Here is a 14977-nt window from a genome sequence, read left to right as displayed (position 1 = left end):
TTAGAAAACCAAGTATACACATTTAATGCACACAGGACTCAGAAGTAGAAGCCTTGAACAAAACACAAGGGAAAGGCCTTCTCCTGTCGCCCCCTGAAATTGATTTCAGCACTAGGTAGACTTGCTGGACAGTGAAATGGGATGCGGAGTTAGCTGTGCCCAAAGAAGTCGAGAAAATACACTCTTGCCCTGTCTTCTTGCCAGTTCTTCTCCAATGAGAACATAGCCAGGACTGAGCTGCCAAGTGGCACCAAGGAATCCATTGCCTGCTGGGCTGCTTAATGAACAGAGCCAGGAACAGGAAGAGAGAGGCTTCTAAAAGACAACACCAGCTTGACTGACCGAACACCAAACACCAGTCTCCATTTCACAGTAGAGGTGATGCTGTGATTGCATCTGCATCCTTCTGGCGCTCTCCGTTTCCCTTTTCAAGCCCCTTGCTGGTTGGTCTCCTCTTTGCTATCTCGTCTTTTCCAGATCTACAGAATCGAAACGCATTGTAAGCAGAGATTGCATGCAAACAAACTTTGTTGTCTACTTCAGCTGCCTGTGCAACTGCACTCAGGCTTCTTTTTGATGCCATGTAAAGAAATTACTCCTTTTAGAGTCAGACTGATTCCAGCCCACTTGTTTAGGTTTTATGCTTTACCCCCAACAGCAAAATCTGCAAAGCTTGCACACAGAGGGAGATGTCACCTGCAGGCACCTCATTGCTGCTTGCGTTGGGACCCTGCAGGGTTTTTTTGTGCTCTTGAGGGCTCCCTGGGACCTTACGGTGGCAAAAGGCACAGCAAGCGGTTTCCATGGGATTTCACTACCTAGCAAAACTAGAGCTCTCTTCAAAACCCCACCATCACCAAAACCCAGTACTAACCTGAATGTAAGCCTCAGAGAGGGTGATCATCTGGGGAAGAATGTCTGTCACTTGCAAATCTTGCAGCTCATACCACTTGCCTGTGCCCTGCAACACCAGGAAGGAAAGCCACATCAGGAGAGAGGCTAGCAAGGAGAACAACATGGCAAAAGAGTTTGCTGCTGGAACTCGGACCAAGTTAAAGCTGCATTGTGAATGTCACTTTCAAAATCTCAGGAGTCAACAAGAGCAAGTCTGAGCTAAGACTCACATGGTGCAATACATGTATCCGGTAGGCCCCTTCTGTTGGTTTCCCATCATGCACGATGTTTGCGATGAGATCATAGGTTGTGTTCTTATGTACAGCCTGCACTTCCTCAGACAGGTATTCCCGGAGATCTACATTCCTACAGCAGGAAGGGAGGCAAGTGAGAAACTGTAAGATACAGGAGTGCCTGCAGCCTCCCTTTTGAAAGACAGAGGCCCATACAGTTCAGAAAGTTGCCTGCCAGCCTTGAATGGTCATCCCAACATGCTCAGCCCAGAAATCCTGCTTGCTGGGCTCAAGTGTTGGTGGTGGGGCAGCCACCACTTGAGCTGCTGCAGTGCATCCTGCAAAAGTCACGCTTGCGCGGGAGAAGCCCACTGGAAGGGGGCTGTTGACAGCTACACACTTGGACTAGTAAGCAAGCCAAAATGTGTGGACCCCTGCCAAATAGAGCGCCTTCTGCTTCAGGTCTGATAGCCTGGTTCAAAGTTTGCAACGTCCAAGGGTTAGTAACAAATATATAGGTTTGTATGCTGAAAGAAACAGGAAACAGAGAGAAGGTACGACCTCCTTTACTTGACAGTCTCAAGAGCCAGTGTCCAATTATTTGAATGCCAGCATGGGATGGGTCAAAATTGTGAGAACCAGGAGACAAACAAAAGTGAAATGTGGGAAAGGCTCACTCCTGCTGAGACCCTGCTCAGAATGCTGTAGGTGATACTCAGAAGTGTACAGTAAGAGGCAACGTCTGTGCCACGAGCTACAATCACATATAGAGCCATTGCCATAAACTAGTTTTAAAGAAGGGGCTAAGAGGGTGATATACAGGCTGCTCTCTCCCACCCCAAGTGGGCTGCCAGCGAGTGGTTTCCACCGTCACTACTTCCAGCAAATGGCTCTCTGGCCTTTGAATTAATAGGCAGCTGCAGAAAGGAGAGAAACAAGCTATTATTAACTTGGTGGTAGTAATGGTGGTTCCTGACAGTAATGCCCCCCACTGCCTCTGCACTGAGAATGTCAGTGCCCCTGCCAAACAGCTTGATGAAAAGCAGCTTGATGAAAAGTGGTGTGCAAATACTTGAAATAAAAATGGAAATTAAAATCCCTGGCCTCCCCAGGTATTATTATTTATTTAGAGCATTAGTACCTCGCTCTTCAGCCCCCAAAGCTCCCAGAACAGCTTACATACAATCAAAATAAGACAGTCCCTGTCCACACGCTTACAATCTAAAAAACATGACATACATGACCAGCTGCTGGCACAGTTCAGGGGCAGAAGGTGCTTGATGGAGGCGGCCTCTCACACCAGAGCCAATGGAGTGAGCTCTGCTTTGCACTCAGGGGGAGGAAAGACTGCTGGGGGAAACTCTGGAGAGTCCTAGCCAGTCAGTGTGGACAATACCAAAGTAGATTGACTAACTGTCTGCCTCAATATAGAGGCCTTCCGCAATTTGATGCTGTCAGGTGTTTTCAACTACAAATCTCATCAGCCCCAGCAAGAAAGGCCATATAATGCTGGAGCTGATGATAGTTGTAGTCCAAAACACTAGGAGCACCATGCTGGGTTAGTTTGGTATAAAGCAGGGGTAGGCAACCTAAGACCCGGGGGCTGGATGTGGCCCAATCGCCTGCTCAATCCGGCCCAAGGACGGTCCAGGAATCAGCGTGTTTTTACATTAGTAGAATGTGTCCTTTTATTTAAAATGCATCTCTGGGGTTTTGTGGAGCATAGGAATTCGTTCATTTTTTTCTTCAAAATATAGTCCGGCCCACCACATGGTTTGAGGGACGGTGGACTGGCCCACGACTGAAAAAGGTTACTGATCCCTGGTATAAAGCAACACAATGGCAACTGGTCATTTTAAGAACTCTAAGAAAAAGTGCCTGGGTTTTCTTTTCCCTTCTAAACCATTTCCCTTTCTGTGTTTTGTCTTTCAGATTGTAAGTCTGAGAGCAGGGACTGACTCAACACTGATATCTGCAGGCAGCTCTGGGAGCCTTTGCATCAGACAGCACCTCAAGTTCATGAAGACAAACCAGGACACAGGTCACGGCCACATCCCATAGAGAAAGGCAGCACCTACGTGATGGGGAAGTTGACAATGGTGGGGTTCTTCTCCACAAAGAAATTGTTTTTGGTGAACCTCTTGATGCAGAAGATGAGGTAAGGAGGCAACTTGGTGAGCTGGAAACGCTTTAGGAAGTTCTCCTTATAGGTTTTATATTCCTGAAGGAGAGAAAAACAATGCTTGGAAACATACTTTTCTCAGGGAATCTTGCACTGTGCTGAACTCTGCAACTTTGGGATCTTTTTTCATCTAGCATGATTGCCCTGCATCTACCCAAAGCACCACTTTTAAGTCAGAGAAAAGTAAACCATGTTTAGGCACAGAACAAGAACACTGGGCTTCCCTTGATAATCCCCGCTTGGCCCAGGGCGCTAAAGCCCACCTTCCCCACCCTGGACACCCCCTCCCAGGCACCACAGCCGCGCTCCCTTCTTACAGCTGTACAAAATATCTGGAGGGTACATGGCTGGCAAAGTCTGCCCCAAGTGAGCCCTTCCCCCAAATGGGAATCCAAATCTCAAGAGTACTCTCACCAAAAACTTCAAGATTCCCTTTTTGTGGGATCTTTCTTGGGAATGTTCTAATAAAAGTCAGATTGTTCCTCCCTTCTGCACCCCAGTGCCCTTTGTTTCCCTTGTTATTTTATTGATTGTATTTACATCCTGCACAGTCTCGTCTTCCCCCTTTCAAGCCACGTTTTTCTCCACTGATTAATGAGAGAGTCAACATTTGGAAGGTGTGATGCCTGAAGTCAGCACCACGGACCTCTCAATCTGGATTGTGGCTTCCAGCTCCAATCCTCCTTGGTGGGGGATGTGGGTGTGGAAGCAGAGAGGGGAGAATGTATAGTTACCTTTTCTGTAATTCCGTTGAACTTGGCCAGGATGTTGAAAAGCGGTACTTGGGGAATGATGAGTTGCTCCTTCTCATCCTTGTACAGGGGAGCTGTGGGGAGGTCCAGGGTTAGATACATGAAAGTGGATTCAACCATTTTCTCCTGGTATTCGTCATTCTGGAGCAGCTGCTCCTTCTCCTCTGCTGGCTGAGAGAAGGAGACACCGAGAATGAGAAAAACAAAGCAGGTAGTGAGGAAGAAAAAGACTTGTGGCAGACACAGCTGGATGCAAGGATCCAGTAAGAAAAGTGTGAGGAACCTTTAGGCCACCAGACTTTGAAATATACAGAAGTGTTTACTGACTGCCTAAACTGGTGTTTCCCAAATCTTTTCGGGACCCCACCCCCTTGGTTCCATAAACTCATCCCCCAGTGCCCCCTATCCTATTAAAAGCATTATTTAGAACAGTAGTTTGCACAACCCACTAAGAAAGATTGTAAGACAATTCAAAACAGTGGCAATTAATTGCATATTTATTAAAAATTGAGTTAAACCTATTTAATTTAATCAACTCAACAAAACTGATGACCTTGAACCAGTGATACCAGCTATTCAAAGTCCGATAGCCATCTATACCTCCAGCACCTCCATGCAGCCTCCTCATTATTTATTCTTCATTAGATTTGTATACCCGTAAAAATCAGGGCAGTTCACGTAACATTACAATATAAGCACAAAATACATAATAAAAACAAAAACAAAAACAAACTGATAATGCCCCCTTCCACAACACATTTAAAAGGGATGTCAATCAGCCTGGGTAAAGAGGAACCTATTTGCCTGGTGCCTAAAGGTGTATAATGAAGGTGCCTCCCTAGGGAGGCCTGGGGAGAGCATTCTACAAGCAGGGAGCCACTGCAGAAAAGGCCCAGATCTCAGTGTCCAGGTAGGTTCAAAGGGAGATCCTTGAGGTCCTGCAGGCTTGAGACATTTCAGGCTCTTAGCGTCCCCCTGGTAACCCCCCTCCCCCCAGAGGATGGTAATGTCCACGTCGGAACCCACTGATCTTCATGGTCAAACACAGACTTAGGACTGCTTGTGTCACTACTTAAACTCTACAACGCACTTTTCTGCATTGATAGGTTCAGCAAGCATTAGCCACCTCTCGCCATCAAGGTTTTCCTGACCCCATGTGCTTTTCCCTTTCGTAATCAAGAATCTAACCCATACAATGAAGAACTTACCAGATCAGGGTGTGGCAATTTCTTGGTGAATATCCGCATGGAGCCCTGGAAAACATCTGTGACAATGGCTACAGACATAAAGAACAAAGTAAAGGAAATTGCTTTTCATCCCTTCTTGCCCAACCTCCTCAAAGTTTGATATATATGTTTCTTTGTTATACTAATTATTCTAATAATTTTCTTCTGTTTGCCATTAGTCACTTTGCAGTTCTCTCAAGAAGGAAAAGGGGGATAAAAGAAATAAATGCAATGAAAAAGACATTAAAGGTTAATGCCAGCCCTTCACATTTATCCCAGTTTATTAACTGGTGACCAATGGAATTAGGGTGCAAAATCAGTATAAACATCTACTTCTTTAAGCTCAATCCTGAGAATCTGGGAAATGATCATCTGATTTGGAAGATGGTGTGTAGCCTGTTCTGGATTGGAGTTGCACTTGGAAACAGCAGGTTTCCAATTAGGGAAGGCGTACCGGATCCAGCCATATCACAAGCACATATGGCCTTGGAGAAAGGAAGACCCTTCCTCTGGGCTTACGTTCATCAGGTATGGCTTCTACTAGTCAGAGGTAACCTAGCCACAATTACTGTATGATATTGTCCTACTTGGACTATTGCAAAGCACAGCTTGTTGGACTGCCCTTGAAGACTGTCTGGAAACTACAGCTAGTACCTGAACTTCTGTACACTGCAGTAACTGGGACAGAGCAGATGCCATGCATCTTGCCAGTCTTCAATCAGCTTCATAGTCTGTTTCTAACCCCAATTCAAGGTGCTGGCTTTAATTTCAAAGCTTTCAATGCCTTAAGACCAGGATACCTCAATAACTTGGTCTTTCCATGTAAACTTTCTTTGTAGGAAGACACTCAGGGACCCTTCCACTGGTCCCACCTGTGGTAAGGTGTAAATAGACAGTCCTTTTCTGTTGTTGCACCCACCTCTGGAACTCACTCCCAAGAGAAGTTTACTTGACAGTCCCTTTGCTCAGGTGAATACTTAAAAAATTAAAAAATCACCCAGGTCATTTAGTTTTGACTGCCTGATTTCAAATGATGACCTGTAGTACTGCATACATCTTTAATGATGTTGTATCTTTTCCTGCATTTTGAGTGGCTGTATGTATACCTGAAACACAGCACATGGGTTATTGCAGGGGTCTCAACCTCTTTTACTTACTCTTTTTCTTCTTCTTTGTCCCCCCAAGAGCAGAATGCAAGGCATTCAGGAACCAGGATAGAAAGTCAACCCCATCACCTGCAACGAGGGAAAAGATGGAGATGAAGAGCATGAAAAAGTGACAACTTCTGAAGGCAGTTCGAGGTAGAGCAGGGCTGTAAGCCTAGCACACTGCTTGGCACAAGGACTCTCACCTCTTCGGCAGCCTTCTGTAACCAGATCTTTTGGACTACAACTCCCATCAGCCCCAGCACTGAGGCAGGGAAGTCTGCTCTACAGTTAAAAGCCAACCTCCTTCCTATGAGGTGGGCAATCATGAGCTTCAGTCCTAGCAAACGAAGGGGCCAAAGCGCTCAGCATTTACAAGTCCTCCCCCTCTTGTTATTTATTTACACTCCTGTTCTTCTCCAGAGGCATCCAGCCATGCAAGAAGAGGAAGGAAATACTGAGTGGGATGGAGAAAGGGCCTGGGGAACAGAGGGGTGAAAAGTAGGTTGACAAAGTGGAGCAACAGTTGAGTTGAGCTGAAGGTGGAAAAGGCAGACAATGGTTTGGAGAAAACCACTAGAGCTATGAACAGAGGTCATAGAAGGAGGGTTCAGAATGTGGGGAGGGCAAATGAGAAATGCTTATCAGGTACTGTGCAACTTCCTTGGAGGAAGAGAAAGATGAAATCCATTAAAATAAATAAAACCCTCTAGAGAGTTGCCTGCCACTACAGTGGTACTTCTGGTTAAGAACTTAATTCGGTCTGGAGATCTGTTCTTAACCTGAGGTACCACTTTAGCTAATGGGGCCTCCCCCTGCCGCCGCACAATTTCTGTTTTCATCCTGAAGCAAAGTTCTTAACCTGAGGTACTATTTCTGGGTTAGCAGAGTCTGTAACCTGAAGTGTCTGTAACCCGAGGTACCACTGTATTTAAGAGTAGCTACATCTGATAAAGGTGGCCACCACAGCGTTCCTCTAATCTCTTAGTACCAGCAGAACACAAGAAGCCCCCCCCCCATGTCCCACCTTGCTTGGTGATCTGGAAGTTCTTCTTGCTGCAGAGAACCACAGCCTGTAGCATTTCATGGGGGGAGACATGAGCTTTGAAATTTCGAGGATTCCATAGTTTTCTCATGAGCTCTCCAAACCTCTGAACCAGTAGAAACATGATGTCTCCTGGAGGGCGCTTGATGTTCTTGTAGTTCTCCTCCTCCAAAAAGTAATTCCGCAGTGGTGGGACATTAGACAGGGCCTAGGCATGGAGAGGTTAAAGATCAGGGACAAAATACCCCACTTATGTCAAAGTACAGCCTCTCCTACCACAAAAACTTATCAGGTTAACAATCTAACATTTTGTAACCCACTCAGTTAATTTAAGATACAATACAAATATCAGAGTGCCATCCCAAGTCCACCATATCACCTTGCTCCATTTAATTTTAATAATTGTGTATTCCAGTCTGCCCATGCATGATGCCCTCAAGATGTCTTGGGCAACAACTCCCAACAGCCCCAGCCAGCAGTGTTGTATGATGGTGGGCCGAAAGACTGTCATGCTGACTGGGGTTGATACAGGGTTAGAGTCCAAAACATCTCAAAGGCTTAGGTTGGGGAAGGCTGGATTATTCCCTTTCACCCATTGTATTATTTTAATCTGTGAATTATAGGAACTCCAGCATTAAATTTTGTAATCCTGCCAGGCACCAATCAGAAAATAGTAGTACTAAGAAACTGTTATGAAGGCATGAATGATGATTGCCAGGCACCAACTGAACATGCTCAGCTGGTAGTGAATGAGCCTCTTCACGTCAGGGCTATGGGTTTGAGCCCTATGTACTGCAAAAGATTCCTCATGGTCCCTTCCAACTCTATAATTCTATGCCCAAGCCCACCCTGCCCATTATCTTGAATTCAGTGTCTGTATTTGAGCTAGTAGCACCAACAGGTCAGATACAAGCAAATAAGATGTTCAAGTATCTGGAAGAAGATAGGCTGTTAGACACGTAAACAACCACACAAACCATGCTGCATATTCCTTGGCTTCCGCATTTTGTCTCTGACCCAGGGTCAGGTCAACAAGCAAATCCCAGCAACACAATGGAGCAAAATTCCTTTACATGGAGAAGTTTACACTGATGTTATAGTGATGGATTTCCTAGTCACTCAGTGCTCCCAAGAAAAAAAGGAGAGTTGTGAAAAACGATTCCATTCTCAAAATAAAACTCGTGGAACTAAAGCAGCTTTTGGAAAACAGAACAGATTTCTGACAGCTGGCTAAGACTACTGTGTGTACTTTCAATACTTAGAATTATAGAGTTGGAAGGGACCTCTCAAGTTCAGCCCCGCTGACAAGGCAGAAAACCCAACTACTATATAACCATCCCTAATGGGTGGCCATCAAACCTCCCAAACCTTCACTGAAGTATCTCCCTCTTCTCCATTTCAAAGATGTCACAGTACCTGGAGAATCGCATTAGCGTAATCATTTGCTTTGATGTTGTTCAATCCCACAATGCCCGGCAGGTATGTGGTGCCATCATAGGCTCGAGAGAGTTTGGCTTGCTTATCCAAGTTGGAAATGTGTTGCTTGGTGAAGGTGGGCTTCAGGACATACTGTGAGGGGAGGAGAGGATAAACAGGACTGAATATGCTGCTGAAGGTGGGCTTCAGGACATACTGTGAGGGGAGGAGAGGATAAACAGGACTGAATATGCTGCTGAAAATTCCGGCTTGACCTTTATGTTAAGAGAAAGGTTTTTTTTATAAAAACAAATTAGTTAAGACTTAGTTCTTACTAGATTAAAACAAAGTCTACAAAAATACGTATCTCTAAAGTTCCATTCCAGACATATGTGAGACATGCTCAGGTAAAGACAACTTTCTGGGGCACAACATAAACTGCCTCTGAAACAAGGGTTGGGGGCAGCAAAAAAAGCACATGGAAGCTCAATGTGGCAGAGTCACAATGTTAGGCAAGAGCCTACTGTTTCCACCCCCCACATCCTTCATAGGGAAGACAACATACGGTGATATCCTCAAGCGAAGAGTCAATGATTTCATAGTTGTCCGGCAGACAATAGAACTTCAAGGTGTGAAGGTTGAGGAAGACGTGATGGCTGAACTGTACACTGTGAATGTAAGCATGGGATTTCAAACCCCGACCTGCAAAGAAGACAGGAGGCAAGCAAGAAACAAACTGTGAATAAGACAGGGTTGCAGTATTGGCTTCTAGTAACGGAACTTCCCCGAGCAATCCTAAGAACTACCATGGATATTTGTTATCTGCATTATACTGTGCTTGTGGTAGTAAAGCCACAGTGATACAATTAGCTGGTGGCAAAGAATGACCAGCTGTTTTGGGAACTAAATAACTTCAAATCCACATGGAAGGGAAAGTTTTCAGCTTGGTTAGGTTTAAAACCTCCCAAAGGTAGGCTGTGGACTTGAAAGAAGTCCAGATTTAAGGAAATTAATAGCAAGGAGGTTCAAAGGCAAAGAAGATGAAGGAAGAGAGCAGCAAGGATTCAGAAAGCGGAACCAAGCTGGTTGGGAAATGAAGCTTGAGAAAAAGGGCTGAGGCAACAAAGAACTGAGAGATGTATCATGTTTAACAGGCTCAGGGACTTTGTGCAAGTGAGGGGAAAAATCAGCACCAGCGAACCTGGGCAATGGAAGGGTGGCTGAAGGAAATGGCCCAGGGCAGTCAATGGCCTGGACTGCAATGGATAGTTGAGACAGAGATGAAGAAGTGAAGAGGAAACGAGAAAAGTAGACCTATTTGTAGAGGGCCAGCCAAAGGAGGTTTGGAAGGCTGGGAATTATGGGCCAGAGAGGCACAGAGTTGCTAGGACTGACATTTAGACCCTGATGGGACAGTTGCCACCTCTGACTTCCGTTGCCACTGCAGCATTGTGATCAGCCAACTCGAAGGACCAACCAAGGGTAGATTAAAGCCTGCATTTCAAATGCTGATTTCAGCAGATCAATTTATTCCATGACTGCAGGCTTCTAGCAGTATAGTAAAAAGATTACAATAGATCACCATCACCCCAGCTTCATTTGTGAGATCTCTTTGAACATAAGAGTCACATTAGCAGTAACATCATGCAAGGCATTTCACATGACAACTACTCCTGCTAGGTTGGTCCCAGGTTCATTTGCCACAGAGGTAGTGTAGTCATACTGAACTGGTATTCTGTCTGTAAAGGAAGCATATAATGCCAAAGCATACTTACTTACCCTGAAAATATTTCCCACACACCAAACAAGCATAAACGTTGATATGGGAGAGCGAGATTGAACACAGCTTCTCAAAGTCAAAGTCGAGAACGCTCCTACAGTGGCAGAACATTGGTAAATTAATCCCACCAGACAGATATCCCAATCAAACACTATTCAACTTAATCTGGGAGGAAGCCAGCATGGTCCACATGACACTACACAAAACAAACTGGACTATAAAGGTACTGCTCAGCTGTGGATTTTGGAGGTTTTTCTTGTGGACCAAAAAGGTCATCTTTGCTTTTTATAAATATACAATGCACACCCATAACAACCTCAATTTAGATCTAATAAGTAAATATTACATGTATTTCAGTTAGTCTTGTTTAGTTTACTAATTGTTCCTCATAGTTTGAACATTTAAAGAAATTCTACATCTTTGCTAAAGTTGCAAACTGCCTATTTGAATTTTTCACCACCACCAACATGGTTTTAAATCTCTGCATGTGCATTGCGACAATATATACTGCTCCCTGCTTTGCTTCATCTTGGTACTGACTTGTTTATGGTGTCCAAGTATGGGCAGTGCCTGCTCCGTCGGTCCTCTGGGTCGAATCGACCATATTTCACTGAAAGAGGGGACCAAACAAGAAACATGCTATACTGACATTCTTATACATATATGTATAGATATAAATAGATACACACACACACACACACTAAAATTTATATGAATATATACATAAGGTATGCTGGAGTCTTTAGCATGAAAGAATAAAAAGCATACAGAAGTAGTTTTAAATTATGCAGTAATTTGAACTACTGTAAATTGAACTTGTCCTTGGCCAAATAATTATTTGTATTGATTAGCTTCCTTAGTTACTCTTTTCAGCAGCAAAGTGACACAGAAGAAGCTAATAGCAGAATAAAAACACACCACAGCAACAGACAACCAGTGTATTAGAATCCCCTGTGCAAATTTATCTAAGATAGCACAAAAGGGCTTTAGACCTTTATTTATGCAATTTAACCCCTTACAGTGGGATAAAGATGCACGTTCAATAATTGTCAATAAGCATCCTAATACTGAATACATGATCACAGTAGTGTGTGTTTAAGACAGCAACTATCTAGGAATGAAAGCATCAACCACTTCAATTGTTGTCATTAACCTTGGTGCCAAGTATTGATCATTAGCTTGGCTTTAACCAGATGAAGAGCCTGACATACAGGTGAAACTTGAAAAATTAGAATATTGTGGAAAAGTTCATTTATTTCAGTAATTCAACTTAAAAGGTGAAACTAATATATGAGCTAGACTCATGACATGCAAAGCAAGATATTTCAAGCCTTTATTTGTTACAATTGTGATGATTATGGTGTACAGCTGATGAAAACCCCAAACTAACAATCTCACAAAATAAGAATATTAAATGAAATCAGGAAAACAAGGACTGCAAATAGAGCAATACTGGACCTCTGAGAAGTAGAAGCATGCATATGTACTCAGTACTTGGTTTGGGCCCCTTTTGCATCAATTACTGCCTCAATGCGGCGTGGCATGGATGCTCTCAGCCTGTGGCACTGCTGAGGTGTTATGAAAGACCAGGAAGCTTCAATAGCAGCCTTCAGCTCTTCTGCATTGCTCAGTCTCATGTCTCTCATCTTTCTCTTGGCAATGCCCCATAGATTCTCTATGGGGTTCAGGTCAGGCGAGTTTGTTGGCCAATCAAACACATCAATCCCATGGGCATTGAACCAGGTTTTGGTACTTTGGGCAGTGTGGGCAGGTGCCAAGTCTTGGTGGAAAATGAAATCAGCATCCCCATGAAGCTCGTCTGCGGAAGGAAGCATGAAGTGCTCCAAAATCTCCTGGTATACGGCTGCGTTGACCCTGGACTTAATGAAGCACAGTGGACCAACACCAGCTGATGACATGGCTCCCCAAATCAAGACAGACTGTGGAAACTTCACACTGGACTTCAAGCATCTCACATTGTGTGCCTCTCCATTCTTCCTCCAGACTCTGGGTCCATGGTTTCCAAATGAGATGCAAAAGTTGCTCTCATCAGAAAAGAGGACTTGGGACCACTGAGCAACAGACCAGTTCTTTCTTTCTTTAGCCCAGGTAAGACGCTTCTGACATTGTTTCTTGTTCAGGAGCGGCTGGACAAGAGGAATATGACATTTGAAGCCCATCTCCAGGATCCATCTGTGTGTGGTGGCTCTTGGTGCACTAACTCCAGCCTCAGTCCACTCCTTGTGAAAGTCCCCAACACGTTTGAATAGTCTTTTCCTGACAATCCACTCCAGGCTGTGCTCATCCCTGCTGCTTGTGCACCTTTTTCTTCCACACTTTCCCCTTCTGCATAACTTTCCATTAATGTGCTTCGATACAGCACTTTGGGAACATCCAACTTCTTCTGCAATTACCTTTTGAGGCTTTCCCTCCTTATGGAGTGTCTCAATGATGGCTTTCTGCACAACTGTCAGGTCAGCAGCCTTCTCCATCATTGTGCTTCCTACTGAACCAGACTGAGAGACCATTTCAAGGCTCAGGAACCCATTGCAGGTGTTATGGATTGAATAGCTACTGCACCTTTTCACAATATTCTAATTTTCTGAGATTGTTAATTTGGGGTTTTCATCAGCTGTACACCATAATCATCACAATTATAACAAATAAAGACTTGACATATCTTGCTTTGCATGTCATGAGTCTATCTCATATATTAGTTTCACCTTTTAAGTTGAATTACTGAAATAAATGAACTTTTCCACAATATTCTAATTTTTCGAATTTTACCTGTAAGCTTAAAGATTCTATCTGTCCACACTAAATAAAGAGTTGTGTAGAATTCAAAAGCATGCATAGTGTTTCATCAACTGGGACTCTTGACAAGCTAAATAATTTAGAAACAAAATAAAACTAACTCCACACAAGGGTCACATAAAGGAGTACTGCCGCAAAACAGCTCAGTGGCAACTTATGAAATACCCAAAGACTTGCTATTTACAGACATGGCATCAGCATGGACTGACATTTTTAATTTATTTGTGGTTTACAAACTGTATTGTATTAAGCCACACAGTCAGCCAGAACTATGTGCAACTACTGTACTACTGCTTCTATTTTACCAATAGAGTGGCTAGGTTACAGGGAGAGATCATAACTCAAACAGAGACAATTCGATCTCTAGCTAATCTGGAAAAGACCCCTGTGTGGAACCCTGGAGAGCTGCTAGATTTCTTCTAGGCCAGCACACTATTTTCAGCTGCAGCTCGACAACCAAAAAGGCAGCTCACAAGCCGAGCGAAAATGCCTTCTGCCCTTAAACGTCCACTACTCTGAAGTATCGTGCATCTGTGCAGGGAGGCTCCAGATACCAGCAAGTAATGTCGGAAGCTGTCTCACACCCAGGCTACTTGTCCATCCACCTCTTCCCTGCTCAGACTGGCAGTAGCTCTCTAGAAGCAGCTCCCGCTTTCCTCCGCCAAACCCTTTAAACTGGGGGTCGAGCGTTCTGCAGGCAAAGCAGCTGCTCTACGGCCACCGGCGCACATCATGTGGCAGTGAGTTCCACAGGTTGGCGCGCGTTGATTGATGGACGGGCGGCTCTTCCCCCCCCGCACCCACCGGTGGGCTCGTCGTCGTCGTCCTCCTCGTCGAGGGGCTCCTGCTTGACCTGGGGTTCCTCGTCGGCGGGCTCCCGCTTCACCCGCAGGCCCCGAGGCGCGCCGCCCTCCCCGCCCGGCTCCTGCGGGCCGCGGCTGGACAGCGAGCTCCGCACCGACAGCGGGCGGGAATCCCGCTCCCGCTTCACCCGCCCGGACATCGCCGCGGAAGCGCGACCTTCGCAGGCGCATGCGCAAAGGAGCCTCCTGCGCGCCGTTGTTGCCGTCACGTGGAGGGCAACGGTCGTGTCTACGTCTTACGTGCGTCACTTCAGAGAGCGTCCGCAACGCGCGTCGCCGTTCATTTGCGCATGCGCATTCATTTGCCCTTTGCTGTAGCTTCTGCCGAGCTGCTGCGCAGGCGCATCAGAAGCGCGTTTGCCCAGGTGGGCGTGGCTTGGGTCAGCCTTGCTCCGGAGTGAGATGGGCGCCTACATCTGCTCTGTTGCAGAAGGCCAGCAGCAATTTGCAGTGCATAGTGGCTGCAGTACCCGGTGCTCTTATTTGTTTGTTTATTTTATTCACAAAAATATTTATGAATATTAAAAAAAAGATATCCAAGCGGTGGCCTTTCCCCAGCTGGTTGCCCTGCAGAAGTTTTCGACAGAGGCTGCCTGCCTCAGACAAGTGGCCAGGAGCACAGCCTCC

The 14977-nt window shown here is 45.2% G+C and overlaps 1 protein-coding gene across 2 annotated transcripts; it reads right to left on the bottom strand.

The window, feature by feature from the left end:
• USP39 (ubiquitin specific peptidase 39) lies at positions 1–14544 on the bottom strand. Of its 2 annotated transcripts, XM_053401487.1 has the most exons (13): positions 14292–14543; positions 11214–11283; positions 10673–10767; positions 9459–9595; positions 8894–9046; positions 7460–7685; positions 6445–6522; positions 5270–5337; positions 4044–4232; positions 3206–3348; positions 1125–1260; positions 875–961; positions 1–479 (listed from the first exon to the last, which is right to left on the bottom strand). In XM_053401487.1, the coding sequence occupies exons 1-13, from the start codon at positions 14488–14490 to the stop codon at positions 429–431; spliced, it is 1632 nt and encodes a 543-aa protein (XP_053257462.1). In that variant the 5' UTR covers positions 14491–14543; the 3' UTR covers positions 1–428. The 2 variants fall into 2 exon arrangements, with proteins under 2 accessions (XP_053257462.1, XP_053257463.1); XM_053401488.1 differs by lacking the exon at positions 6445–6522 and having other exon boundaries at positions 14292–14544.
• Positions 14545–14977: the final 433 nt, after the last annotated feature.

Source organism: Podarcis raffonei, chromosome 8, assembly GCF_027172205.1.
Source record: "Podarcis raffonei isolate rPodRaf1 chromosome 8, rPodRaf1.pri, whole genome shotgun sequence".
NCBI lineage: Eukaryota > Metazoa > Chordata > Lepidosauria > Squamata > Lacertidae > Podarcis > Podarcis raffonei.
The sequence above is the reverse complement of the archived record's forward strand: the minus strand, read 5'-3'. Positions and strand labels throughout refer to the sequence as shown.

Excerpts from the sequence above, each read along its gene's own strand:
- USP39 (XM_053401487.1), bottom strand. The coding sequence starts at position 14,490 with ATGTCCGGGCGGGTGAAGCGGGAGCGGGATTCCCGCCCGCTGTCGGTG. Across the intron at positions 7,686-8,893 it reads ACGCTAATGCGATTCTCCAG|GCCCTGTCTAATGTCCCACC; the intron begins GTACTGTGACAT and ends CTCCATGCCTAG. Across the intron at positions 1,261-3,205 it reads ATTGTCAACTTCCCCATCAC|GAATGTAGATCTCCGGGAAT; the intron begins GTAGGTGCTGCC and ends TTCCTGCTGTAG.